General features: G+C 41.1%; 1 protein-coding gene across 6 annotated transcripts in view; it reads left to right on the forward strand.

The window, feature by feature from the left end:
- The window catches only part of SVIL (supervillin), a 233,420-nt gene that overhangs the window by 104,300 nt on the left and 103,013 nt on the right, over window positions 1-26,107 (forward strand). The window contains exon 1 of one of the 6 annotated variants that reach the window (XM_043509521.1): window positions 16,312-16,345. The exons of the other annotated variants lie outside the window; for them this stretch is intronic. Within the exon in view, the coding sequence (XP_043365456.1) occupies window positions 16,327-16,345 (19 nt within the window). The 5' untranslated portion in view covers window positions 16,312-16,326. Of the gene's footprint in view, window positions 1-16,311; window positions 16,346-26,107 lie in introns of those variants that run through there. 6 annotated transcript variants of the gene reach the window in all.

Genomic DNA, 26,107 nt, shown 5'->3' on the forward strand with positions numbered 1-26,107 from the left:
GGTCTGAAACGTGTTCTAGTAACATCATACAGAGGCAATTCATAACTTCATTTAGAATGTTAACACATTAATTCTGCAATATTAATAACCAGCATGTTATCAGCTTTCAGGTGATACCTTACAAGGCATATTTCATAGTAATATGTAAGGTGTGACTACAGGGGTCACATATGCTTGTATTTCTTTTTTTATAGAATAAATGTAAAGGGAAACTTAATTTTGGAACAAATGCTGAAGCCAATCCCCACTGGTAAGCTTAGCATTTGAAATTTGGGTAAACATGAAACATTTGAATATTCTTGAGTAGGTGAAGTAACGAACCTTTAAAGTTTGTTAGCACTGAGTGGTTTGTCAATCAGCTTATAAATTTCCACAGGTTTTAGGGTGGGAGTGAAAAAAGAACACACCATTCTGACATTCAAAAATTAAAGATGTCCTATATTATAGTTTATAATGATGATGAAATGCCTCCGAAATTCTGGGAAAAAAATTATTATGGTCTGAAAAAAATTCTGTAAAATTAAAAACAAGCCAAAAGAACCCTGAAGGGTTGGAAGGATTTAAACTGTTTGTTTTTCCAAATTGATTTCAAATTGAAAACACTTTTAGAAATGACTCTTCAGCCACTGACTTCAACAGATAAGCTACATACCCATGAAGACTTAAAAGCGCTCTGCTAATTTAGCATATGAAATATTAATACTGTATAAACTAAGAGAAAATAACCATCACAGGAACTCTCCCACCAGCTGGTAAAATGCAACTGAAACCTACTTCCAGCTGGTCAATTCTACTGCAGTGTTGGGGGAAGGGAGAAGACATTTAGTTCAGCTCCGTCAGCACCAGGGCACTGAGGCAGCAGGAGACCAAAGAGGATAGGCCTACTTATTAGGGAGACGTCCTGAGGCAAGTATGCAATGAGTTCCAGAGCAATGGTCTGCCAATTCTGAAGACCATTCATGTGGAAGGCTTTTTAGACATAATCTGGTTGCGCACAGCAGTGGCGGCTATCCCAGAAAGTGCTAAACAAGGTGAGAAGTGTGTGGTCTTGCTTCCCTGTTCATCAAATCAATCTTCAGAACAGTTAGGTCATTCACTAGCAATTAACCATAGGAACTATTCACCTTGTTTGATGCTGCTTACCCCAGAGGACACTTACCTTTATAACTTTTGATTTATGTGTTTCTAATTCCTAATTTTAAAAATAAGGAATAAAAGCAACTTGAATTCTTTAAGGAATAGGCTCTCTAACTGTGGTTTGGGGTTGTGCCATCAGCATATGGGATTGCAGGTCCAATGGCCCAGATTCAGCTTGAGATGATGCCATTGTACCCAAATGTGTCCAGACTAGCTCCACAAATGCTCCATCAGGAGGGCACTGTCTTGATCAATAAAATGGTGGCCTTCCTGTGGTGTGACCTCACATGTAACTGCGTGTGAGGTCACGTGGAGGCTGCCATTTTGTAGATCAAAATGGCGGGCCCCTGGTGTGGTGTTTGTGGAGCAGGTATGGACATGTTGGCTGTGCGGAGATGGCGTGCAGATGTCAGTTTGGCTATTTTCACCACCTGTCTGTGGAAGCATCCAGCTGAGGGACTTGAGTGCAGAAGATCTTTGTCTGTGGCAGCCATCTCATCAACAAAGCATAAAAAAATCATTGCAAGACTGCTTCTGTGCTGTCTTAGTATCACCACATTTCTAACTTTTCTCACTTTTCTAACTCTTGGCCTCATTTGCTTAACAGTGAATTCCTCTTTCTGATTTTCGATAAGAGGCACAACTGACTCATTTTTATGCAGAGTATCTGCTTCAGCCTCCAGCGGTGAGTCTAGTGATGCAGGAATGAATGAAAAACAAGAAACATGCTCACAAGTATGGCCAGGCTTTCTTTGATTATGGCATCAGCAGTGTTTTGGTCAAGAATGAAAAAAGACCAAAATGCCCATATCACACGGTGTTATCTTGTTTCACATTAGAAAGCATTAAATAATATACATAACATATTGGTTTCTTGGCTGTTGTGTTGCTTTGTTGCTGTCTGGGATCACAGGAAAGAGGAAGTCTCAAAATGGGGTCATGCTGGCTTTAAGGTTCAAGGCTCCAGAGCAGTTACAGATAATTTAGTTTAGTAGAGGACTGTGACTGACACAAGTGATTAAAATTAAAAAATGTACTTACCTGTTTAACATAAAATAGTTATTACAATATAACCATACACTGCATTGACGCCCACATTCTAAGATGAAATGATGTGTTTAGGGATGATTAGTCCCTAAATGAGGAGAATGGGTATTATCCTTCCTCTGAAGGTACCTTGATGGTGGATGGGCATGCCTAATCTTAAATTAGTATGCTACCCTTTTTAGAATCCATTATAATGCACCTTAAGTAATTTAGCATTAAATCCACCTTTTCTTACCATAAAATAGCCAGTGAGAAAATAGAAAATATTTATTAACATTAAACTCATCTTTAATATTTGCATAAATGTCATACTAATAACTATCAATATACGTAGCATTTTCCAAAACATTAACATTCATGTCAAATGCTTGTAAAAACCCAGTTAGGAGCAAAACATGTTTACCATATGACCTTATTTTCAGCTTGCTTTTGAATTTTCTCACTTCATTTCAATATAAATGTAAGCAAGCATCACCTCTATAGACTACAACCTTCATGGCACTTTTCTCCCTCTTTGACAAATACTGGGGAAAAAATCAGGCAGGACAAAACCAAATTCTCACTTGCAAGGTGAACTTCTTGGTGGAATTGAGCTTCAAGATACTTCTCAACAAACAGTGCCCACTGAGAGTACCTTTCAGAGTACAACTTACTTCCACCTCACACCCTATTGGTCACATCTGCAGTTGGGAATAAGGTATCGTGTAAGGAGACTACAAGGCCATCTTCCAGAGAAGAAGACCATGCTCATCTTTGAGGGTTCTCATTTAGTCTGGCTGTGGCTTGGCAAATGTCCACAAATCTTTCCTCTTGAAGGAAAGCTCTGTCTTGTTTTCAGTCCAAGATATCCCGAGTGAATGATGTTTCTTGAATAGATTTCTCTCTTCCCTCCCCCCAAGTGTCTGTTCATAATTATCTCACTGTCACCTTGTGCACCCCTGTTCTGTCTACCTCCACCTGTTTTGTCTTAGCTTTTCCTTGAATTTTAAGGGCCGGGACCACACCGTTATGTGAAGTACAGTACCTAGCAGAGAAAACTCTCGCCCCTTAGGTGCTACCACAATACAAATAATATTCACAGGCCTGGGGACTGATATAGACAGCTCATTCTTTCTTGGGATTCATCTACAGCTAGTTGAAGATAAACCCAAATCCATGGAAGTGTGGAGAAAAGGTGTTTTGTTTCTTGAAGCTTGGTATGTTGCTACCAGGGCAGGCACCTGATTGTGAAACTATAAATTGTTTAGGTCAAGAGCCCTAAATCAGTTTTCCAGGGGAAGTGTAGGGATTATACAAGCTAAAGGAAGTGTGCAGAATTTAAACTTTGTTTGGCATTTTGTTTCAGTTCTTTTTTGATTTTGGGGAAGATGAAATACCTTGAGTAATGACTGGTTTCAGAGTAGCAGCCGTGTTAGTCTGTATTCGCAAAAGGAAAAGGAGTACTTGTGGCACCTTAGAGACTAACAAATTTATTAGAGTATAAGCTTTCGTGAGCTACAGCTCACTTCATCGGATGCATTTGGTGGAAAAAACAGAGGGGAGATTGATATATACACACACAGAGAACATGAAACAATGGGTTTATCATACACACTGTAAGGAGAGTGATCACTTAAGATAAGCCATCACCAGCAGCAGGAGGGGAAAGGAGGAAAACCTTTCATGGTGACAAGCAAGGTAGGCTATTTCCAGCAGTTAACAAGAATATCTGAAAAAAGAAAAGGAGTACTTGTGGCACCTTAGAGACTAACAAATTAGAGCATAAGCTTTCGTGAGCTACAGCTCTGCTACTATGAAAAGAATATCTGAGGAACAGTGGGGGGGTGGGGTGGGGTGGGGGGGAGAAATAACAGGGGAAATAGTTTTACTTTGTGTAACGTCTCATCCATTCCCAGTCTCTATTCAAGCCTAAGTTAATTATATCCAGTTTGTAAATTAATTCCAATTCAGCAGTCTCTCGTTGGAGTCTGTTTTTTGAAGCTTTTTTGTTGAAGGATAGCCACTCTTAGGTCTGTAATCGAGTGACCAGAGAGATTGAAGTGTTCTCCGACTGGTTTTTGAATGTTATAATTCTTGATGTCTAATTTGTGTCCATTTATTCTTTTACGTAAAGACTGTCCAGTTTGACCAATGTACATGGCAGAGGGGCATTGCTGGCACATGATGGCATATATCACATTGGTAGATGCGCAGGTGAACGAGCCTCTGATAGTGTGGCTGATGTGATTAGGCCCTATGATGGTGTCCCCTGAATAGATATGTGGACAGAGTTGGCAACGGGCTTTGTTGCAAGGATAGGTTCCTGGGTTGGTGGTTCTGTTGTGTGGTGTGTGGTTGCTGGTGAGTATTTGCTTCAGATTGGGGGGCTGTCTGTAAGCAAGGACTGGCCTGTCTCCCAAGCTCTGTGAGAGTGATGGGTCGTCCTTCAGGATAGGTTGTAGATCCTTGATGATGTGTTGGAGAGGTTTTAGTTGGGGGCTGAAGGTGATGGCTAGTGGCGTTCTGTTATTTTCTTTGTTGGGCCTGTCCTGTAGTAGGTGACTTCTGGGTACTCTTCTGGCTCTGTCAATCTGTTTCTTCACTTCAGCAGGTGGGTATTGTAGTTGTAGGAATGCACGATAGAGATCTTGTACGTGTTTGTCTGTGTCTGAGGGGTTGGAGCAAATGCGGTTATATCGTAGCGCTTGGCTGTAGACAATGGATCGAGTGGTATGATCTGGATGAAAGCTAGAGGCATGTAGGTAGGAATAGCGGTCAGTAAGTTTCCGATATAGGGTGGTATTTATGTGACCATCGCTTATTAGCACCGTAGTGTCCAGGAAGTGGATCTCTTGTGTGGACTGGTCCAGGCTGAGGTCGATGGTGGGATGGAAATTGTTGAAATCCTGGTGGAATTCCTCAAGGGCTTCTTTTCCAGATGGGTCCAGATGATGAAGATGTCATCAATGTAGCGCAAGAAGAGTAGGGGCATTAGGAGACGAGAGCTGAGGAAGCGTTGTTCTAAGTCAGCCATAAAAATGTTGGCATTGCCCCTCTGCCATGTACGTTGGTCAAACTGGACGTAAAAGAATGAATGGACACAAATCAAGACGTCAAGAATTATAACATTCAAAAACCAGTTGGAGAACACTTCAATCTCTCTGGTCACTCGATTACAGACCTAAGAGTGGCTATCCTTCAACAAAAAAGCTTCAAAAACAGACTCCAAGGAGAGACTGCTGAATTGGAATTAATTTGCAAACTGGATACAATTAACTTAGGCTTGAATAGAGACTGGGAATGGATGAGTCATTACATAAAGTAAAACTATTTCCCCTGTTGTTTCTCCCCCCCACCCACCTCACCCCCCACTGTTCCTCAGATATTCTTTTCAGAGTAGCAGCTGTGTTAGTCTGTATTCGCAAAAAGAAAAGGAGTACTTGTGGCACCTTAGAGACTAACAAATTTATTAGAGCATAAGGTTTCGTGAGCTACAGTTCACTTCATCGGATGAATCCGATGAAGTGAGCTGTAGCTCACAAAAGCTTATACTCTAATAAATTTGTTAGTCTCTAAGGTGCCACAAGTACTCCTTTTCTTTTTTCAGATATTCTTGTTAACTGCTGGAAATAGCCTACCTTGCTTGTCACCATGAAAGGTTTTCCTCCTTTCCCCCCCCCCCCCCCCCCCGCTGCTGGTGATGTCTATCTTAAGTGATCACTCTCCTTACAGTGTGTATGATAAACCCATTGTTTCATGTTCTCTGTGTGTGTATATCAATCTCCCCTCTGTTTTTTCCACCAAATGCATCCGATGAAGTGAGCTGTAGCTCACGAAAGCTTATGCTCTAATAAATTTGTTAGTCTCTACGGTGCCACAAGTACTCCTTTTCTTTTTACCTTGAGTAGAAACCCTCTCTCTCCCCTCTTCCCCCTCTCACTTCCCAGTTCTGCTTTAACACCTTTTTCTATGTCCCTTGTCTCTGCTTTGAGCATTGTCTTGTAAGAGAGATCCCTAAAAAGGGATGGTAAGTAGCACAGTGTGGAACTGGATCACTTCTCTCACTTGGATTCTTTCCAACACCTGGCAATCTGTGGTAATTCCACACCATTCAGCAAGAAATAGACCAAATACTCTCTAAAGGGAGGAGGTGAGGGGGTAATAGAAATACCAAATGGCCTGAGTGACTGTCAAACTCTAGACCAGCTGGGTACTGAGGTGTGTCCTCTTTGTCTCATACATTGCTGGCATAGCTGAGATTTCTGGAAATTAGGAGTTAAAGGCACCATATAGAACCAAAAATAGACTAAGACATATATTTTCTCCAGGAAGGGTAGGCTGGCCACTATGCAAATGTGGTCTTTATCTTCTCAAGACCTCTGGTGGAGTTGAAGCAGTCAATGGAGACGACTTAATGTCCTAAGTCTATTCACTTCAAGACCTCTAACTTTGTACATCCATATATTGGTTTCTCGGGCTTGTCTTTATCACAGTATTGCATGGCTAAAGAAAACCAACATTGGGAACTGTCGAACATTCACGTTTCTGAATGGGTGATTTATATATCCACTGAATATTTTTGTAACAGTTGCCCATCCTCCATTCTTTTGTCAGTCATCCTTGCTTGTTGTGTCTTGTCTCAAATTAAACTGTAAATTCTTCAGGATAGGGACTGTTGCTTGCTAGAAGTGGGTACAATGTCTAGCCTAATAGAGAGACATTTATAATTGGGCCTTGAGGGTGCCATGGCTAATACAAATAGTAAAGAATTTTAAAAGCACAACAGGCATCAATCTTAAACGAGTCAGTTTAAGCAATTCACTTCTCTAAATACAGATAGAGAAATGGTTCCTCCCCTCCATGCTTAAGAGATTACTAAATAAAGGGACTATTGTGAATGTAATTAATCATTGTTTAGTTAGAAACCATAAAGCTTTTGTAGAAGAGTATAGCTTTTTGAAAATAAACCCTGAAATTCAGCACGTTTTTGAGTGGCTAGAGTAACTGAGGCAGCACACAGCTGAATTGATTGTGCCAAGCTGTCACTCATTTTGCCAAGTTGTTGCTAGTTTACATGTGGCTGAATACCATTTATGAAAACAGTTATGCACTGCCTGCTCTTGCTTTGTCTCCAAATAAAGGCACATCTGACAAGAGAGGAGTTAAGCCTCTAACTATCAGACCTTGAGGGAAAGGACCTTTGAACTGAATGGAAGTGATTTTCCTGTAGCAAACTGTTTCCCAAAAAAGTTGATTTAAGCTTTCAGTTGTGCAAACTTGAAAGCTTATACATTTTAAAAGCATGTTTATAGCTTAAAATATATTTTGCTGTGGAACCTAACTTTCAGGCCTGCGGCTTAGCCCTGTAGTTGCTTGAATAGACTACTAAAATGCCTAATCTAAGAATTATCTCAGGTAGTTAAACAGAATATTTACTAAAAAGAAAAGGAGTACTTGTGGCACCTTAGAGACTAACAAATTTATTAGAGCATAAGCTTTCGTGAGCTACAGCTCACTTCAAGCTTATGCTCTAATAAATTTGTTAGTCTCTAAGGTGCCACAAGTACTCCTTTTCTTTTTGCGAATACAGACTAACACGGCTGCTACTCTGAAACCTGTCAGAATATTTACTGTTAACACTAAAGGAATGCAAAAGTGAGCCGTAGCTTGCATATGAGCTCTGGTTGTTCCACAGAAGCATGGTGTAGACAAGGGTGTGCAACATATTGTAGAGTTGTGTATGGGCCCTGGAAGTCATTCTGCAGCATGGAATCTAAGGTAAGCCTTTGATGTAGTCTTCTGCTGTGGGTTCTGTTGAAAGGGTAATGATGATTTTCTCCTCTTAATATGAAAGTAGTTTTTACTGTAATTTATTCAGAAAGGTTGTGGTGGCTTTACAAGGAATATGGTGGTAGTTTAAGAGACTTGAGTTTTTCAGATAAAGTGTATTTCAATTGTGTTCACATGGTTTTAAAGGGGTATAAGTTGTTTAGGGCTGGTTGAGAAGGGACACTCTCCTTCCTAGGTCTGACCCAGTTATTTTTAGACCCAGGTCTGGTTCCCTCCTGCTGAACCAGAGAACTCCTGAAGTGGAAGGAAGTACTTGTGGAGCTGCCAAATGGGATGAGAGACCTGTTAGGAAGAAACGAGAATTCCTTGTGGTACCTTAGAGACTAACACATTTATTTGGGCATAAACTTTTGTGGGCTAGAACCCACTTCATCAGATGCATGGAGTGAAAAATACAGTCACAGGTATATTTATACATAGTATATGAAAAGATGGGAGTTGCCTTACCAGGTGGGGGATCAGTCTAATGAGACAATTCAATTAACAGTAGAATACCAAGGGAGGAAAAATCACTTTTGTAGTGGAAATGAGGGTGACCCATTTCAAACAGTTGACAAGAAAGTGTGAGTAACAGTAGGGGGAAATTAGTATGGTAAAATTGTAATGACCCATCCTCTCCCAGTCTTTATTCAGGCCTAATTTGATGTTGTCCAGTTTGCAAGTTAATTCCAGTTCTGCAGTTTCATGTTGGAGTCTGTTTTTGAAGTTTTTTTTTGTTGAATTGCCATTTTTAAGTTTTGTTGTTGAGTGACCATGGAGATTGAAGTGTTCTCCTACTGGGTTTTTGAATGTTGTAATTCCTGGTATCAGATTTGTGTCCATTTATTCTTTTGCGTAGAGACTGTTCAGTTTGGCCAATGTACATAGCAGAGGGGCATTGCTTGCACATGATGGCATACATCACATTGGGGCATATATCTGTTAGGGAGCGTGACTGACTATGCACCCCTTTAAACTGCCTTTCAGAGTAGCAGCCGTGTTAGTCTGTATTCGCAAAAAGAAAAGGAGTACTTGTGGCACCTTAGAGACTAACAAATTTATTAGAGCATAAGCTTCCGTGAAGTGTCGCTCAAAATAACAAAATAAGTTTGTTAGTCTCTAAGGTGCCACAAGTACTCCTTTTCTTTTTTTAAACTGCCTTGTTAGTGTAGGATCGAAATTTTTCTTGGCCTCTCTGAGATCTGAATTCTCCCATTAGCTCTCTCCAGATTAAGCCATATCTATAAAATTATTCATTTTTCATTATCTCAAACAATACAGTTAGACACATTTTTGTTGAGTTTATAAACTTGGTAAGAGTCATAATTCCCACTCTGCCCCTTTCTCTCTTCCCCCCCACCCCATCTCCACCATGCCCCACAGAGTTGGAAACTGTGACAAACCTATACATCTTCATATTTGTTTGAATTTGTAAGAATTGTTTCATTGTTTAACAAAAATGTTGTTGTATGTTCGAATACAGCTCTAAGGGTATGCATGGTGCCTGGTATGGAACCTGCCCCATGGAGTGTACAGGCTGAGCGTGAACAGGTAAGGTAGTGGCAGATGACCTCATCTAACAGGAAGGAGGAGCTAAACAAACAGTTCTGGGACTGTGTGGCTGTCATGGTATTGCTATATTTCTCCTTGATCTAGAGGGTAAGCCTTTTAGAAGGGCATTTGGAAGAAGGTAACCCTGTGCTTACAATAGGAATCCAAGGTATTATTGTGATTTGGGCTAGTACTGTAGTAATCGCTACTCAGATAGAGATGGAAGGGAATAAGTAATGAGATGATCTGGTAGGTACTGTATCTGAAAAGGGCTAATGTTTCACAGGACTCCAGAACCCCATTCGGTGAAGACAATTATAGTATATGGTACGGTTTATGACACACACTTATGTTTAGCCCTCTTTATTCCTGTTCTTAGAGAGGTGGGGTTTTTGTTTGTTTTTTTTGGCTGTAATATTTTGGAATGCAATCCTAGTCTTTAGATTTAATATACAGACAGCTAATATAACTCTACCTTTTTTGAAAGAAAAATGTTTGGGATCTCCCAGGACAAGATCCCCTGGGAGAATAACATGAGGGGAAAAGGAGTCCAGGAGATCTGGCTGTATTTTAAAGAATCCTTATTGAGGTTGCAGGAACCAAACCATCCCGATGTGTAGAAAGAATAGTAAATATGGCAGGTGACCAGCTTGGTTTAACAGTGAAATCCTTGCTGATCTTAAACACAAAAAAGAAGCTTACAAGAAGTGGAAGATTGGAAAAAATGACCAGGGAGGAGTATAAAAATATTGCTCAGGCATGCAGGAGTGAAATCAGGGAGGTCAATCACACTTTTGGAGTTTCAGCTAGCAAGGGACATTAAGAGTAACAAGAAGGATTTCTACAGGTATGCTAGCAACAAGAAGAAGGCCAGGGACAGCGTGGGCCCCTTTCTGAATGAGGGAAGCAACCTAGTGATAGAGGATGTGGAAAAAGCTAATGCACTCAATGCTTTTTTTGCCTCTGTCTTCACGAATAAGGTCAGCTCCCAAACTACTGCACTGGGCAGCACAGTATGGGGAGGAGGTGACCAGCCCTCTATGGAGAAAGAAGTGATTCAGGACTATTTAGAAAAGCTGGACGAGTACAATTCCATGGGGCCGGATACACTGCATCCGAGGGTGCTAAAGGAGTTGGCGGATATGATTGCAGAGCCATTGGCCATTATCTTTAAAAACTCATGGCGATCGGGGGAGGTCCCAGATGACTGGAAAAAAGCTAATGTAGTGCCCATCTTTAAAAAAAGGGGAAGAGGAGGATCCAGGGAACTACAGGTCAGTCAGCCTCACCTCAGTCCCTGGAAAAATCCATGGAGCAGGTCCTCAAGGAGTTAATTTTGAAGCCCTTAGAGGAGAGGAAAGTGATCAGGAACAGTCAGCATGGATTCACCAAGGGGAAGTCATGCCTGACTAACCTAATTGCCTTCTATGATGAGATAACTGGCTCTGTGGATGAGGGGAAAGCTGTGGACATGTTGTTCCTTGACTTTAGCAAAGCTTTTGATACCGTCTCCCACAATATTCTTGCCAGCAAGTTAAAGTAGTATGGGCTGGATGAATGGATGATAAGGTGGATAGAAAGCTGGCTAGATCATCCGGCTTAACAGGTGGTGATCAATGGCTTCATGTCTAGTTGGCAGCTGCTATCAAGTGGAGTGCCCCAAGGATCGGTCCTAGGGCCGGTTTTGTTCAATATCTTCATACTAATCTGGAGGATGGTGTGGATTGCACCCTCAGCAAGTTTGCAGATGACACTAAACTGGGAGGAGAGGTAGATATGCTGGAGGGTAGGGATAGGATACAGAGGGACCTAGACAAGTTAGAGGATTGGGCCAAAAGAAATCTGATGACGTTCAGCAAGGACAAGTGCAGAGTCCTGCACTTAGGATGGAAGAATAATATGTATGAAATTCAGACTTCTCTTACCAGTGATGCCAATCTCAATCTTTCCTCTCCCCTTTCTTTCTTCCATGTCTCTTTATACTTGGAAAATCATTCTTCAAGGCTAGTTGCCAAGAAAGAGCTTTACCACATTCAAATTTCTCCCCAAAAAAGCACATTTTTGCTTTCATCATGCAAAATGAACAGGAGACTAGGTAGATAAGAACCTTTCCATTGACATGTGTGCATGCCTCCTGAGTAACTGTGAAATCTTAAAAAGAAAAGGAGTACCCGTGGCACCTTAGAGACTAACAAATTGAAGCATTACTATATCTATCTTGTTGACTTTAGATTGTCTGCTCTTTGAGGCTAGGGCTGTCCCCTCATTCGTTATATAAAGGCATAGCTGGTCTTTGGGTACCTGAAAAATAGTAACTCTGTTAAAGTAGCCTATAAATTGCAAAAGTCCGAGCCAGCTTTATGTGGTATGAGTAAGTTTTCTGTTCATGTAGAATTATATTAATAATCCATTATCAAAGGATTTGCTGATCAGTGCATATTATATTGCTCTTCAAGTGGAGGGGAAATCCAGATCGAACAATATTCAGAACTTCCACAAAATTGTATTTATGGTGTCTTACTTTTTAATCTGTGAATTTATTAGAAATTTTAACTCCGAAGATTTAGAATGTATAGCAGTGCCCTAAAAGACCTGTCTGGTCTGTCTTAAGTCCTAACAGCAAATTTGCTACATTGTTCTACAGCTTTTTTTAGGATGCAGCACTGCAACTGTCATCCTGCTTCTGGTAAGAGATATTGCACTATTCAGTTTAAATACATGCTCAACCAGTGGGCATAAACCAAAAATCTCAGATGCTAAAATAATACTAATTGTCCAGACTGCCTGTCACTTTTTTTTTTTTTTAAAGTATGTGACCACTACAACAGATCTGAGTGAAATCCATCTCCCTTCCCTGTAGTTAGGGTAAACTCTCAAGTACCTGCTCTTGTCCCGTTGCTCTGTCTTGGTGCTCAGCTAGCCCTCATTGACACAGTGTCAGTCTCACGACCATTAACACATTTTTCACAGAACACACATGAGGTAGGGCAGTAGTATCCTTATTTTACAGATGGGGTCCTTGTTCACAAAGAGACTGTGTGATAGAGCTGAGAAATGAACCTAGATTTCATTAGCTCCAGGCTAGTGCCTTAACCACAAAGTCATCCTTTCTCCTATAGACCATGCTTCCTCCATAACAAATTGTTCTCCTCAGACTATTTACCTACTTCAAAGCTTGGAAAGCTCCAGCCTGCATCCATGGAGGCTTTTAGCATCATCTTTCTCATGATAACTTACAATAAATTAGAATAGCTTTTGGCAAAAAAAGAAAAAAGGGGAGTGCTCACAGATGGCAAGTCACTTAATGAAATGTTCTTTTATTGTCCAAAGTTGATTATTAAAATGAAGTGGTACTGTCCAATAAAATACTGCTAATGTCCTCCTTAGCAGCCATCCATTAGTTTGGGTCAGTCTTATAAAATATGTTCTAGTGCCCCAAATTTGCTTGGATATGCTTTCCTTCTTTTACAGCACAATAGTGTGGCATTGTAAGCTAATGCAACTACTGGATCAACTCCAGACTCTTCTGTACTAAATCTAGATTTAAGGTATAAGCTGATTATTTTTGTTTCTTAGGAAGTCAGAAACCAGAATTGAGATGAATAAAATGTTGCAGCCTTTCACAAAGATCCCACTTGTTCCCACATGCTATTAGAATTACTTTAAATTTCTTGTACTAAATTTTAATTTAGGGATACTGTCCAATAGAGTTCAAAATACTACTGTAATTTGACTTGAAGCCATTGGCAGTAGGTCCACTTACAAGAGAGATTAAATTACTTTAATCACAAAATGGACTGAGCTTTATTTCCGTTTAGTTGGCTACTTGAGAATTAGATTTTGAGGTCAAAGTGAGAACACTTCAATGTATGCTTTCAGCAACTTTTTGGTTTAGACTTTATCTAGAGAAGCTCTGTTACTACCCAACTTTTCTGCTATTTCCACTTACTTATTCAGCCTGATCTGACTTTTATTTCTAGGGGGTTTCTGACCTGAATTGTGAAATTTTTGATGTGGGGATCATGTCTTAATTGGTTTGTGAAGCACCAACTACACTTGATGCTGAAAGAATGTTCTCTAATGGCATTTAGATTGGGACCACAGTCAGAGGGAGATCTGTTCTCACACACATTGTAAGAATCTTGAATATCTTTCCAGAGGGCCCTATCAGTGTGACACTTGCTAGCAGTGTAGACCTTGTAATCTTCAGTAGTTTGTTGTACCCTTTTTAATAGATATACTGTGTAAAGTTTTCTATCTGTTGTATTCACATTTTATATCTACTTATAGCCATGGTTTTCAAAAAAATTTCCTCATGATCCAGTTGAAGAAAATTGTTGATGCCTGTGACCCAACATATTTGTATCTTTTGACTATGTTTTCATAAATTCATAATATTGCAATACATTCCAGCTTAATCCACTTTACATAACTAACACTAGACACTAGCCTTAGTAAACCTATAGTAAGGAGTGTGGGAGGTGGCCCAGAGCAAAGGGGGGGGGGGTGAGGGCTCTAGGGTGAAGCTGGAGATGAGGGGTTCAGGTGCTGGAGGGGGCTCAGGGCTGGTGCAGAGGGTTGGGATGCTGGGGGGGCGTGAGGGCTCTAGCTGGGAGTGCAGGCTCTGGGGTGGGGTCAGGGATGAGGAGTTTGGGGTGCAGGCAGGCTGCCCCAAGGCTGGGGCTAGAGGATTGCCCCCAGTCCTCTCCCCACTGGCAGCAGCTAGCTCCGGGGGAGGGGTCCCCCCTCACCGGCAGGCAGCACGGAGCAGAGTTCTGAGGGAAGGGTCTCTCTCTCCCGCTGCATGGAACTCCGGGAGAAGGGTCCCTTTCTCCCCACCGGCAGCAGCCCTGGGGGAGAGGCCCACAGCAGCCCTGCAAGCCCCAACTTGCTCCCCTCCCCAGTTCCTGCCCACCCCCTACCTCTCTCCTCTCCAGGTCCCTGCTGCGTGGCCCTTTAGAGCTGCTGCATGGCAATGATCATTATAATTTGAATCAGCAAGGCAATCCAGTGCCTGACATTCCGCGACCCAGACCTATACTTTGAAAAATCCTGACTTGGAGGATGCACATTTTAAGGTTGCATGATTAAGCACTGGAGTCAGGAATTGCATGTTTAACTCTAGCTACAGTGCTTGTGGTTTTTATTCCACTGCTTCTCAACTTTTCTGGGATATGTCTACACTGGAAACTTCAAAGCGCTGCCACGGGAATGCTCCCGCGGCGGCACTTTGAAGTGTGAGTGTGGTCCCGCGTGAGTGCTGGGAGAGAGCTCTCCCAGCGCTCCTGGTAATCCACCTCCACGAGGGGATTAGCTCTGAGCGCTGGGAGTGCGGCTCCCAGTGCTCAGAGCCTATCTACATTAGTGCTTTAAAGCACTCAGACTTGCTGAGTGTGGGGGGTGATTTTTCACCCCGCTGAGCCAGCAAGTTAGAGTGCTATGAAATGTAAATGTATATAAACCCAACTAGTTGTCCTATGAGCTATCGTATCCCATTATTCCTTTTTAGCTGTAAAGGATTGTGTGGTTTGGTTAATAGGAAGACACAATGGGGATACTAGGTGGAAGTGCCACCCCCATCTACTCACCTACATGGCACTCTTCTCCAGGCTACTGCTGCTTCCAGAGACTGTGAAGTCGGCTCCACAGTCCTTTGGAGCACTGGTTCCTCTATCCTGGAGCTGAGCACTTGTGACTATGGGTTGATAAAAATCACTAATTTTAATCATGATTTAAATCATCAAGCAGGAAACCTTGATTTAAATCCATTTTAATCTTGTTTTACCTTTGTACTTTCTAGTTCTTTTGTTAAATAAAGGTTGATTCTTCTTGGTTGGTAATGATTAAAACATTTATTTGCAATGAAATATAGCCTCTAAACTAAATTTGATACTGCTTTTTGCGAACCAGGAGAATATAGTATAGGGATGCATATTTATTTAAGATATTATATAGCTTAATTTACATCTATGCATATTCTCAATTTTTACAGTTTTTATGTTGTCTTTTTATTCAATAGATTACTAACTTTTTACTTATGATTTTTTTTTATCACGCTCTACTTGGATGGAAATTAAAATTAAAGTTGCACAAAAACAACAACATTTAAAAATGGTTTTATTAGTTAAATAAAACAATGCTAAATGTGCTGGATAAGTAAAAAAAAAAATGTTTTGCTTTTAAAACTAACTCATTTATTAAATCAAGGAAGTATTAACTGTAGTTAGTGAATTGAACTGATGGTCCTTCAAGATTTGAAAGTAATAAATCTCAGTCTCTCACCTAGTTTTTATTCATAGATTGGAAGGGGAACCAAATAGTTTCTGCTTCTTCAACTCCCAATTGGTTTCTCATCTTTAAATGAGCTGGTTCAAATAAACTGAAAAGAAAATATTCTCACTGTACCTACAGAAGAGGCTACTATTGTCAAAAGCTGGTTTAGCACTTCAACAGATTCTATGGTTCACGTGCTTACCAGTGACTTCCCCAATTCAGTGTCTTGAGTTTCTTTATAACTTGGCAGCAAACGTACTACTAAATGTTCTTTCATTTAAATGATTTTATTAGATTATAGTAACTTTAGGCCTTAATATAAGTTGTCATAATTTCAAATTTAACGTAAAATAGGTTTTCTTTTAAAAAAAATAATACATCAGATTTTAAAAATCAATTTTTGTTCACCCTAGTGTGAAGGAGGGGGAGAAACCTCCAGTATGATGGAGGGGTGATAGAGGGCTTGCAGCTGCAGCAGGAGTGGGGGTGGTAGGAGATGAAGAAGAGAGCATGTTACAACAGGAGCCAGGTAAGACATCCACGCTTGGGCTAGAGCGCTGGGCTCTCGGACCCTGCATAGTGGGAGGGTCCTAGATCTTGGTCTCCAAACCGAGCCAGGAAGTCTACACAGCAATGAAACAGGCCCACAGCCCAAGCCTGGCAAGCCCGAGTCGGCTGGCATGGGCCAGACACAGGTGTCTAGTTGTTCTGTAGACATACTCTTAGTGACCACTGTGGGTTTTATGACTCCCTGTGCACCCCCCTCAATATATAGTAACCCACCCGGTGCTCCCTCATGACCCACCTGGTGTTTGTGCCCCACAGGATGATAAACACTGCACTGTGTAATAGTCTTTTTAATTATATGATCATAGACTATTATGAGAATATACTTTTTTCTGTAGCTTTAAATAAACATTTAATTATTACATATTTGGATTAAAAACCTGGATTGTAAAGTCTGTCTCTTACAAAAAGTTTGTCCATTACCATCACAATTGCAGCCTCTTCCCTAAGTGGTACCCCTGGGTGTCACTATAATGCAAAAAGAGAAAACCTGTTTCAGAGTAGCAGCCGTGTTAGTCTATATCCACAAAAAGAAAAGGAGAGTTTGTGGCACCTTAGAGACTAACAAATTTATTTGAGGATAAGCTTTCGTGAGCTACAGGTCACTTCATCGGATGCATGTTTTTTAGAGAAAACCTGGAATCCTTCATTCTTTTCTACTTTATTCTGTCCTAGTTAGAGAGAGACCCAACTTTTCTGAGGAATGTCAACTGCCATCTACTGGCTTGTCTACACTGGCAATTTACAGCACTGCAACTTTCTGGCTCAGGGGTATGAAAAAACACACCCCTGAGCGCAACACGTTTCAGCGCTGTAAAGCGCCAGTGTAGACAGTGCCCCAGCACTGGAAGCTATGCCCCTCATGGAGGTGGGTTTTTTTACTCTCTCCCAGCGCTGCGCCACGACCACAGAAGGCACGTTAAAACGCGACCGTGGCCGCACTTTAGCGTTACCGGTGTAGACTAGCCCTACGTTGCTGCGTTGGTTGAAGACAGGCATTCTTTTGCTGCTATTCATGGGATGAACTAGTTAACTCTGAAGCAAATTTAGCTGCCAGCATAAGTGGTATGTATAACAGCATATTTCCATTATCGCTGTGTGGTGGTAGACTTATCTGTAGTAAGTGGTGGTAGACAGTAATCTGCTGCGTAAGTACAGTTAACAGTGCACTCTTCATGTGAATGGGTTTCATCGACTGTTTGGGGTATGCAATAATGCACTATACGATACATTTTCTTCCACTAATTTATATACATTTGAATATTATATTTCAGAAATGGTACAGGATCACCCCATATACAAGGGACTCCTCATAACTCAGCTTGTGTATGTCTTTGCAAAGCTCAGAAGGATGCCATCTCAATTCATTTTAACCTTACTGGACACACAAGAGCCTTTTCTCCAATCTTAGGCGTCCCCACCAATGTGCAGCAGTATATTTAATTAGACTTTTCCCTGTATAGCTAAATCACCTTTGTAGGCATGCCCGGTAGGCTTTTGTAGTGAAAAGCTACCACGCAGGTTAAGTACACAGCTTTCAGAATACTTAGAAATGAGTCAAAGCAAAATCAGTTCCCTTCAGAACAAGAATTGCTTCTTAATGAGGATGATTTCCTACCACTTCTTGCCACAGCCCTCTTTGCCCTAAGACTGTTCAAAATAAGGGTGCAACAAAGAAAGTGTGGAAGTGTTTTTCCCCATTATGCTCAAAAATGAATTCTTTATCAAACTGTCCAAAAAAGCGCACTTTCGAGCAAGTACATTTCTGGAAAACTTCACCCTGGAAGTTTGAGCATTTCAGAAATTTGTGAATGATAGAAAATGAGTGATTAAAACGGAACCAGTTATGCATTCTCTACTACCAGTGCAGCAGTCACTTTCACTCCTGCTTAAATTCAAGTTTTATGATATTTTACATGCATTATGGCTTTTAGCATCTGCTAGCGTGTAGTTTTGTAGGTGTTCTTAAATTCATTGGTGAAATTGAGTGTGGAATACTAAGAGATCTGTAAAAATGGCATTATGGGATTTTGTCTCATTAATTTCTGTATTTAATTGTTGCATGTAAATTGAAGGAATGTTCTGGTTTTTCCAGCCTTGCAAAATCAGTCTGCATTCTGAATCAGACTGAGGGGATTCTTGCAAATCACTCCCTGCACTAAAAGTTTTGTAGGCCAAATTGGATTTGTTACAAATGATCTTCAAATTGACTACCATGACATCTGTAAATCCCACTGCCTTCAGTGGTTTAGTGCCACTACAACTGATTTAAAACTTAGTTAATAATTCGGTTAATGTGTAATGAGCAATAGAATCCAGCTCACTGCTGCTTAGTTGTTTGCTCCTGCAGTGTTGGAGGGAATAAAAAGCAGTTGGAACATACTTGTTAAATTGAGCAAGTTGGACCATGAACACACACAGGCAGCAGATCTGCTGAGTAAGGTGCTGTTCTTACATAGTCACACTTCAAAATACAGCTGCACTAAAGTGGCTTTTAGCTGTATTTCCTCGTTTTGCATTGGGAGAGCATAATATAGTTCTGACGTTCTGTACCTTGAGGGAACACCCTACACCCCATGTTCATCCTTATAATGTGATTGTGTGGTGTCTAATGCAAAGTTTGTCATGTCGAGTGTCTTCGGAAGGCTCATGATGCACTGAGTGTTGTTGTTTATAGTAATGTTATGGTAATTGTTATAGTAATGTTATAGGTTGTAATTTCATGTATATGGTTATGAGGCTGAAAACGTATCCTCATGGCTTAAAGCAGGCCCAAGCAAAACCCTCCAAGGCAGAGGAGCAGTTCACACCTCATCAGGGTATGTATGGGACAAGACAACCCTAGTCCAGCCTCACAGAAACAAAGGACGCTGGCCTAGGCAACAACAAAGGATCTGTTTGACTCGCAAGTGAGTCATCCCCCCTTCCATTGGTCAGTTTGGGACTGCAATGAGATAATGCTCACCTAATTCTGAAGGGGGCGGGCAAAGCGAAGAGGGAAGAAAGAACATGACAAAAGGGAGAGACGTTTGCCATGCTCTTCCACCTCCATCTACAGACAACCGCACCAAGCGACTGAAGCGCTGATCAAAGGGAAGAGCCTGACTGAAAAGCAATCAGCCAGCCTGTGGTGAGAAGCATCTACGTTAGTAAGGGCATTGAAAGTGTTACGATCAGCTTAGAATGCGTTTTGCTTTTATTTCATTTGACCAAATCCGACTTGTTGTGCTTAGATTTTAAGTGATTACAAGTCAATCTTGGTAGTTAATAAATTTGTTTGTTTATTCTACCTGAAGCAGTGTGTTTGGTTTGAAGCATGTCAGAGACTCCCCTTCGGATAACAAGCCTGGTGCATATCAATTTCTTTGTTAAATTGATGAACTCATATAAACTTGCAGTGTCCAGCAGGTGTAATTGGACACTGCGAGATGGAGGTTCCTAGGGTTGTGTCTGGGACTGGAGATATTGGCTAGTGTCATTCGGTTGCACAATCCAAGGAGCAGTTTACATGCCAGAGGCTGTGCTTGAACAACCCAAGAGTGGGGGTTCTCACAGCAAAGCATGGTAAGGCTGGCTCCCAGAGTCGAGGATTGGAGTGACCAAGCAGATCACCGGTCCAGATAACACCAGAGGGGAGCATGACGATAGTTTGGTGGGAAAATAGCATTTTTTAATGGAAAAGAATAATAGGAAGGTTTGATAAGCTTTGGCACAACTTGGACAGTAAATGGTGATAGAAGCTAAGTTTACCAACTGTCAACATGATTCCCTGCAGTGTTTTTAACACATTCTGTTTATGAGAGCAATTCAACCATATATATTTGAACTTTTTAACCATGATTGTATGAGCATGAGATTCATTCCAAGTGTAACTGCACAGTTGTTGCCATCCCCTGTCCCCCACATAGTGGCAGATTTGGTTCCCTTTATTTAGTCAATGTGGGCTAAAGATTTTTCTAACAATGGAAGTCACTTGGCAAATGTATGGCTGTTGTGCCCAATAACACTGGATAATTATTTTGGTTTTATGCTGTCGCTATTTTTCACTATTTCAAACCAACATATACAGTGTCAAAATCCCAAAAGTGAAAAAATATTTCCAAGTTGTCAGATGGCATTTTTTTGTTGGTGTCTAGTGACCTGGTGACTACGCCCTCTTTCTTTTATAATCTTTCCTTCCCTCAGCCCCAATATCTGCTGAAGAGTGGGAGTCTCCAGTCCTCTGGAAGGAAGTTAGTCAATAAATTGTGCCTTCCGGGGGAGACAGGGTCTAAAAAAATAATACTGAATCAGATGTTTGAAGTGGTCATTTGGGGAATTGCACTTAAACTACTGGTGTAGGCAGGCTTGGCGAAAAAGCCAATTGCAACATGAGGGGGAGCACTCACTGCAACATACAAGAGGGAGGGTGTGAAGGGAGCTCCCTTCTGCTATACCTAGAATGGGATTTGTACTGCCCTCCACTCCCCCCTGATTTTTACCTGTGCTGTAAGCATAGGAAATGGTCTTGCAGCTCTTCTCTCAGAAGCACCACTAGTAAACATGACATGATGGCAGTTTGGCATGTGAAAATTCTGTTGGGAGCTGCATGAAAACTTTTGTGAATAACAGTAGGAGCTATGGGCATCAAAAGCTAACGAATTACCAGATGATAGATTTGGTGTGAGTACTCCACTGCAGAACTCTTTTGTACCGTTGTACAACGGAAGTCTCTTGCTTCCAAAGATTAGCAAAATTGAAAAGTGTTTCAAATGAGTTTTGCTTTCATCTAGTTCAGGAGAAAATACATATATTGGACAGGTTTCAGAGTAGCAGCCGTGTTAGTCTGTATTCGCAAAAAGAAAAGGAGTACTTGTGGTACCTTAGAGACTAACAAATTTATTAGAGCATAAGCTTTCGTGAGCTACAGCTCACTTCATCGGATGCATTCAGTGGAAAATACAGTGTGGAGATTTATTTACATAGAGAACATGAAACAATGGGTGTTACCATACACGCTGTAAGGAAAGTGATCACTTAAGGTGAGCTATTAGTAGCAGGAGAGCGGGGGTGGGGAGAACCTTTTGTAGTGATAATCAAGGTGGGTCATTTCCAGCTGTTTACAAGAACGTCCGAGGAACAGTGGGGGGGGGGGTGGAATAAACATGGGGAAATAGTTTTACTTTGTGTAATGACCTATCCACTCCCAGTCTCTATTCAAGCCTAAATTAATTGTATCCAGTTTGCAACTTAATTCCAATTCAGCAATCTCTCATTGGAGTCTGTTTTTGAAGTTTTGGACAGTTAGGCGCCTTACTGTCTAGAACGTTGGAAAGAAGCTGTTTGCAACTGATGTAGTGGCCCATTTTTAAGCAAGTAGCAAACGCGTTTATTTGGGAACTGATTGACTTTGAAATTGCAAACCTAAAATGTGTTGAATGAAAAATAATTGCACTTAACATCTCGGGCTTTATGTTCATGTTGGTAAAACAAATTAACAAAGCTGTAAGCTGCTAGTATCATGAAATGACAAATGCAATATGTTCCAGCCTCTGCAAGTGAGATTCAGCATCTTCATCACTTCGTATATAGTAGTCTCCTACACAGTGGTTCCTATTGCTCTGTTAATTAGTGAAGCTTTTTTCCTGCTGTTGACAAGGGATAGCTGAGCACCCTCTGTCTGCCAAAAGGTAGGCTGTCAGTTGCTTGCATGCTGTAAGCTTGCAAGGTAAACACTGGATGACCTATAAGCCAGCCAGTCAATTTGCACATTGCCTTATTAGGTAAGCAACTTAGAATGATGTCTGGGGACAAAGTATGCTAGATGGCAGTTAACTGAGCAGTCAGCTTAGAGCTAGATACAGCCCAGATCTATGTGATGTGGTCCAGTACTGTTGTATAGATAATCCATTGCATTTCAGTTCAGTTTTCATAAGAGAGAAAACTTTAATTTGCAGGTGGCACAAACTAGGCTAAAGAGGATGTGACGCTCTAATTTGTTAGTCTCTAAGGTGCCACAAATACTCCTTTTCTTTTTTGTGAATACAGACTAACACGGCTGCTACTCTGAAATTTGTAAACACTGTGATTTAGAAAAGGGGGCTTCAGTATTGCTCTTCACCTGCACAGTGAGCACTTCGACGATAATGTGCATTAGCTCACCACTCTCTCTGATCATTTTGCCGGGGCTTTGAGAGATATTTCTTGCGGAGCCTGTCATATCAAGCGCTTTTTGTCTGAATACCCTATTAAGAGAAACCAGTTTTAGAAAAATAATTTGTGACTTTCTTTGTCTTCAGGTAATGTTCTTTTAGTACAGCAGACATGCAGTTTCAGTTCCCTTCTCAGAAGACTATTTACTGGCTGAAAGAGTGAATTTATCCTGTGTGAAAGAGAGGGAATAGCAAAACCAGTTTTTCACGTGTTGCATAGCACTGACTGAATCGTTTCACTTACCCATCCCAATGACTGGCTTTCACACTGAGAAAGGCTTTTAATACACATATATTTGCAAGTGTTATTCCTTACCAGTGATATTGAGTGCCCATTTCAGGTTGCAGAGTAGCAGCCGTGTTAGTCTGTATTTGCAAAAAGAAAAGGAGTACTTGTGGCACCTTAGAGATTAACAAATTTATTAGAGCATAAGCTTTCATGCTGTAGCTCACGAAAGCTTATGCTCTAATAAATTTGTTAGTCTCTAAGGTGCCACAAGTACTCCTTTTCTTTTTGAGTGCCCATAGACTCAGCCAAGCATAGTGCAGCCAGGTGCTTCCCTACATAGCTCTGCTAATTCAGTTTAATCCTGACCTATAACTTTCTTGCTCCGGCCTGTCGAGAGAAATTTGAGGCCCCAGTACATCATGGTTGCTGAGGCCTTGGCATAATTACACACACACCCCTTTCCTCCCTTCTTGTCAGCCCCACTGTTAGTCGCTTGTTCCTCTCTTGAGTACACTGGAGACTGTCTGGTATATTTGCAATATGCACTAAAGGGGACTAAAAGGAGCGATATTGGTTTTAGCCATTCAACCCAGGTCACTATGGCAGCTTCCCCTCTGGTCACTGTGCTGACCAGTTCCCTTTTCATATATTCTTAATGCATTTTGCTCAGAACTGCAGAATGTGACATCAGATTGAAATACACTTGTCACCATAAATGAGCAATAACTTACAAGAACATTTACAATTGGGCTGCCCTAGGGCTGGCATTCTAGACAGTTGTCATGGTGAAAACTCCTGAGATGTCACCCCAACAATGTGACAATCTAGAGAAAGACCAAAATGTAGTGTGAAGCCAGCACTAAGAAAAAATAGCAGTTAATGTTAAATATTTTGTTTAAACATTAAAGCTTTTTATAGTGTCATAGGCTCCCTTATGACTTGGTGTTTGCCTCATCGCAAGGCTTGGAAATGACCGTTATATTTCTAAGTAACTAGTTATGGTGTAGCTTGTGAAATGGATACAGTGCTGCAGTAGTAAACAGAATTGATGTTTTCCTTTAGCAATCAAATATCTTTGTTTTGAAGGCTTTCTTGCAGCTGGTCGACTCTTCCTTGGGCGAGTACTAATCTTTGCATTAGAGTACACTCTTATATTGTAGAGTAGTCTAACTGAGCTCTTTGTCCTGGCTTAGCTGCACAGGACCATTTTCCATTTGTCTGCCAAGCAGACTGCTTAGAGCGGGCATGGCCAACCTGTGACTCGGGAGCCACATGTGGCTCTTCAGAAGTTAATATGTGGCTCCTTGTATAGGCACTGACTCCGGGGCTGGAGCTACAGGTTCCAACTTTCCAATGTGCCACTGGTGCTCACTGCTTAACCCCTGGCTCTGCCACAAAACAGCTGATTGGGAGGGAGGGGGAGGCGCTGATCAGCGGGGCTGCCGGTGGGTGGAAGGCGCTGGGAGTGGGTCACGGGGGAGCTGATGGGGGGGGGAGGGGGCTGCTGATGTATTACTGTGACTCTTTGGAAATTTACATTGGTAAATTTTGGCTCCCTCTCAGGTTCAGGTTGGCCACCCCTGGCCTAGAGTTAGCTGAATTCCACTCAGGAGGATCATCTTGTAGTTGGGAGGAGACTGAAGTGAATATAAGTATGGAAGGTGGGGAGGAAATAGTTTCTGGGGAGGAGGTTGGCACTGCCTCGCTGACAAAGCTCGTCAGGATGGCAGGGTTTTTGCAAGCAATGCCTCTGAATACTGACTAGGCAAGTCCTTGTTCAATTCCAGGAGAAGTAGGGTTGCCTATTCCTGGAGAATTCATCACATGACTTAACCTTTATTTAAAGACTAATCTTTAATTTCTGGAGAGTCCAGAACAATCCTGGAGGGTTGGCAATCCTAAAAGGAAGAGATCCAGTTCACTTCAGAGTTAAGAGGTGAATCTTCTTGTTGAGCAAGTAGGGGGAAAACAGATGTTTTTACAATGCCATGGCTAAATGTGGCAGACCTGCCTGCACAAGCAATTATTTGACAGGAGACTGAGAGCATCTCTGAACGTAGCTGTTTAGAGAAGGAGGAGGATTTTGAATTGGAGGTGGGTTTAAATTACTTAATCTGTTTGAACAAAAAAATTAAAAGCCTCTGTAGCACAAGCACTTTATTGTGAACCACGTCCAGAAATAGCATTCTGGAATTTCATGGACAAGGCAAAACTCTGGTTCACAAATGCCTCCTGTTTGTATACTGTAACAGGAGAAATGTGGTTTTAATACATTTCAGCCACTGGTGATTTCTCATGTTGATATATCTTTAACCTGGTTTTGACTTCATGCTTCCTGAACTACTGATATCCAAAACCGCACAAGATTTTAATTTAAATTTAGGTATGGCTTTATCTCCTATTTTTTTAAAATCTTTAATATTATGCATAACAAAAATTCAATGTGGGTGTGAAGATTTTTGGCAAAATTGTTAATTTAATGGATTGCAGTAATTCTATATTGTAATGACTTACATGTCGATTTACTTCAAAGACTGTACAAGCCATCTTTGCTTTAAAAGCCTCAGACTTCTGAATAGAGAGACAAGGTAGAGGAAGTAATATCTCTTATTGGACCAGCTCCTGTTGTCTCTTTCACCAAGAGAAGTTGGCCCAATAAAATATTACCTCATCTACCTTGTCTCTTGAATATCCTGAGACCATCACACTGTATACAGACTTCTCATTTTCATTCACTCACAGAGGGAATCAAAGATGGTGTCTAGACACTGCAGTTTGCCCATATCAGCTTTCAGAAGGTTAAGGGGTTCTTGGTATAATAGAATACATAGATTCTGTTAGGACTACACTAAGTATTGACTGCTCTATTAACAAATGGTGCTAGGTCACCCTAATCAAATGATTGAAACCATACCCAATGTACGTGCAAATCGGTCTATAAAGCATATTTCAATGTGTTCATTTTCAAACAGTGGTGTACATAATTAAAAAAATCAGTTCCAATGTATGGCAAACTTGAGAGAGTAAACAGGAGATTATTTTCCTGGGGATGCCTAACAGAGAAGGGTCTAGAAAAGATGTACTGTATACTTCTAGAACAATAGACCTAACACTAGCACAGAAAGGAATGTAATAGGACTTGAATTGGTTTTACTGTGTATTGATACAGTTCCTCTGTTTAAAATAGTGTTAGGATTATTAACTTAAAATAATTCTTTATGAACTCTGAAGCTGTATTATAGATTCAGGAGCATTTCAGGTTAAGTCTGATTTTATTTGGGTCAATTCTGTGTCTTGCTGATAC

This window comes from Dermochelys coriacea, chromosome 2 (assembly GCF_009764565.3).
Source record: "Dermochelys coriacea isolate rDerCor1 chromosome 2, rDerCor1.pri.v4, whole genome shotgun sequence".
Taxonomy (NCBI): Eukaryota; Metazoa; Chordata; order Testudines; family Dermochelyidae; genus Dermochelys; species Dermochelys coriacea.